At 43.2% G+C, this 3,438-nt stretch overlaps 1 protein-coding gene across 1 annotated transcript in view; it reads left to right on the top strand.

Annotated features, from left to right (window-relative positions):
- Positions 1–3,438, top strand: part of NEB (nebulin) — a 226,170-nt gene that overhangs the window by 130,222 nt on the left and 92,510 nt on the right. The window contains exons 78-79 of the mRNA XM_011943053.1: positions 2,297–2,500; positions 2,861–2,965. Of these exons, the coding sequence (XP_011798443.1) occupies positions 2,297–2,500; positions 2,861–2,965 (309 nt within the window). The remainder of the gene's footprint in view (positions 1–2,296; positions 2,501–2,860; positions 2,966–3,438) is intronic.

The raw sequence follows: 3,438 nt of genomic DNA on the forward strand, positions 1-3,438 counted from the left end.
CCTCCCTCCCTCCCTTCCTCCCTCCCTCCCTCTCGCCCTGTCACCCAGGCTGGAGTGCAGTGGTGTGATCTCCGCTCACTGCAGCCTCTGTCTCCCAGGTTCAAGCGATTCTCCTGCCTCAACCTCCCAAGTAGCTGGGATCACAAGCACATGTCACACACTCAGCTGATTTTTGTATTTTTTAGTAGAGGCGGGGTTTCATCATGTTGGCCAGGCTGGTCTCAAACTCCTGACCTCAGGTGATCCACCTTTCTCAGCCTCCCAAAGTGCTGGGGCAGTTTCTTAAACAAAAGAATGTCCATGGTCATTCAGTTATGTATCAAAGAAGGGCAGGACCATCTTCCTTCAACTTAATTTGAAAAGTTAGCAGCATGCTCCAGACCACTTGTTTCCTTTAACTTGACGTTCTTCACAATGTGGTCTCTCATTAACTCACCTGAGGCATTTTTAGATTTACTCGTATTTTCTGCCCTCCAAACTTTTAGAAATGATGGATTCTAGAAGGTTATGTATTTCCTGTATAGAATGGATAACTTAAAAATTATCTGACCTTGGTTCCCTTAAGCTTCCAGAGATACTTTTTTATAATGAATGAGTTCATTACAGGAAAGCATGCTTGTCACTTAAAATGCATTGCCAAGTGGTGGATTTAAGACAATTTCTGGAGACCAAAATTGTGGAACTAGTGATCGAATTCCTAATCATCCTTTTAAAAATACTTATTAAACACACCATGTGCCAGGCATTGTGCTAAGCACCAAAGATACAATGGTGAATAAAGAAGAAGAAAAAACATGACATAGGGCTGGGCACGGTAGCTCACACCTGTAATCCCAGCACTTTGGGGAGGCTGAGGTGGGCAGATCACAAGGTCCAGAGTTCAAGACCAGCCTGACCAACATGGTGAAACCCTGTCTCTACTAAAAACACAAAAATTAGCCTGGCGTGGTGGCATATGCCTGTAATCCCAGCTACTCGGGAGGCTGAGGCAGGAGAATCGTTTGAACCTAGGAGGCGGAGGTTGCAGTGAGCCAAGATTGCGCCGCTGCACTCCAGCCTGGGCGGCAGAGTGAGACTCCATCTCAAAAACAAACAAAAAGCATGACAGCCCCTGACTTTAGGGAGTTCACATTGATAACTGAGACCTAGATGTTCATTAAAGAATAAAAATGGAATGGCTGAGAGTGATCCATGGTGCTATGAAGAGAGATCGAGAAAGTTCTTCTGAGAAGGCACTGATTTTATAGAGATATGAAGAATAGAAGTTGGGTCGGTTAGGAGGACATGGGGCATTCCTTCAGGGTGACCAACATGTTTAAAGAGGGATGATGAGACTACGAATTGAAAGATGGGCTGTGGGATCAGGACACACAGGGGCAATGGAAGTACAGATGACACGAGGCTGGAAGAATACGTGGGGGCTGGTGCCAGACCATTCATCCCCTTCTAGTCTGTGTCAGGGATTTTGATGTTTATCCCAATGGGAAGCCATAGGATAGGGGGAATGTTGTGACATCAGATTTGAATTCTGAATTTTGAAAAGATCATTCTGGCTGCTATGTGGAGAACTTACTGGAAAGCGCATTATTGTTGCTTTCAGGTCCACATTGGTAATGGTATGATTGCCTAAATATTATTCAAGAGTCTTCCATGCACTCCCTCAAACAGAGAGCTGCTTCTGCATCACTTTGCCTTTTAGAATGCATGTGGGCACTTCCCACAGACCCTTGTCACAGAAAACCAAGCAAAATAAAATGCCATTGTGCACTTGAGGAATTATGTTTGCCAGGCTAGTGCTCTGTTTTAATCATTGTTTGTGGAAGATAAAATATAAGAGGCCTGGCATAGTGGCTCACTCCTGTAATCCCAGCATTTTGGGAGGCCAAGGCAGGCGGATCACCTGAGGTCAGGGGTTTGAGACAAGCCTGGCTAACATGGTGAAACTCCGTCTCTACTAAAAAAATACAAAAATTAGCCAGGCGTGGTGGCATGTACCTGTAGTCTCAGCTGCTAGGGAGGCTGAGGCAGGAGAATTGCTTGAACTCGGGAGGCGGAGGTTGCAGTGAGCCGAGATCATGCCATTGCACTCCAGCCTGGGTGACAGAATGAGACTCTGTCTCAAAAAAATATATAGATATGTTTATGTTTTATATATGTATAGCTTATATTTTTTTTATGATATACACGTGTGTGTATGTGTGTGTGCATATATATATATAACATAAAAACTGTCATTTTACCACACACATACACAACAAAACACAAACCCTGCTTCTACCTATGTTTTCTTTTTCAGGCCCTCTACAAGGCTGACTTGGAGTGGTTGCGTGGCATTGGCTGGATGCCCCAAGGGTCTCCTGAAGTACTGAGAGTCAAAAATGCCCAGGAGATCCTTTGTGACAGTGTCTATCGGACGCCTGTGGTGAACCTTAAGTACACAAGCATTGTTGACACACCTGAAGTGGTCCTTGCTAAATCAAATGCTGAAAATATTAGTATTGTAAGTTAGTTTTTTTCTGTTCAAATTGAATTCATGCCATAAATACATGAGAAAAAATAAACCTGGTAATCTATTTTAGAATAGTAGTAACTTTGTTAATAACAAAAGTTTTATTAAGTAATACTGACAGTATTGTCTTGGTTTGCTTATTAATTTTAAGGAAAAACTCAAAGTATTAATAAAAGGAAATGATACAAATCTTATACCAAATTTGGGTAACTTATGTGAAAAGATTCCAGAAATCTTTGCCCTAACATGAAAAGGTTTTGGATCAAATCCAAAAGAAAATTAAAGTTGCGTACTGGGACTAATGACATGAAAATTGTGAAGTAATCTTGTTATTATTGTTTCTTTCCACAGCCGAAGTACAGAGAGGTTTGGGACAAGGATAAAACTTCAGTCCACATAATGCCAGATACTCCAGAAATTAACCTCGCTAGAGCAAATGCTCTTAATGTGAGCAATGTAAGTACCACAACAGACTCTCTTTTGTTTGAAAGTTACCCAGTCAGGGCTATACTATGACCATGGAAGGGAGGGAAGATGGCCTTGGTGGGGTGGGGAAGACTCCTTGCAGTCAGCCCTTGACTAGGACTGAGGCAAAGAGGAGATCCCTGGTGATTCACTGGGAAGGCCAGTTACTGGTGAGTCAGTATCTCCATGACAAAAGTCTCCTTAGTTGTCCTTTGTGAATAAGGGGACAAAGAAGGTGAAAGAGGAATGAAGAGATGCACAAACAAGAAAGGAGAATTAATGATAGACTCAGATAAACTCAAAATAATTATAATTCTTTTTTTTTTTTTGAGACGGAGCCTTGCTCCGTCGCCCAGGCTGGAGCGCAGTGGCGTGATCTCGGCTCACTGCAAGCTCCACCTCCTGGGTTCACGCCATTCTCCTGCCTCAGCCTCCCGAGTAGCTGGGACTACAGGCGCCCGCCA

Source organism: Colobus angolensis, unplaced genomic scaffold, assembly GCF_000951035.1.
Source record: "Colobus angolensis palliatus isolate OR3802 unplaced genomic scaffold, Cang.pa_1.0 Scaffold215, whole genome shotgun sequence".
NCBI classification, from domain to species: domain Eukaryota; kingdom Metazoa; phylum Chordata; class Mammalia; order Primates; family Cercopithecidae; genus Colobus; species Colobus angolensis.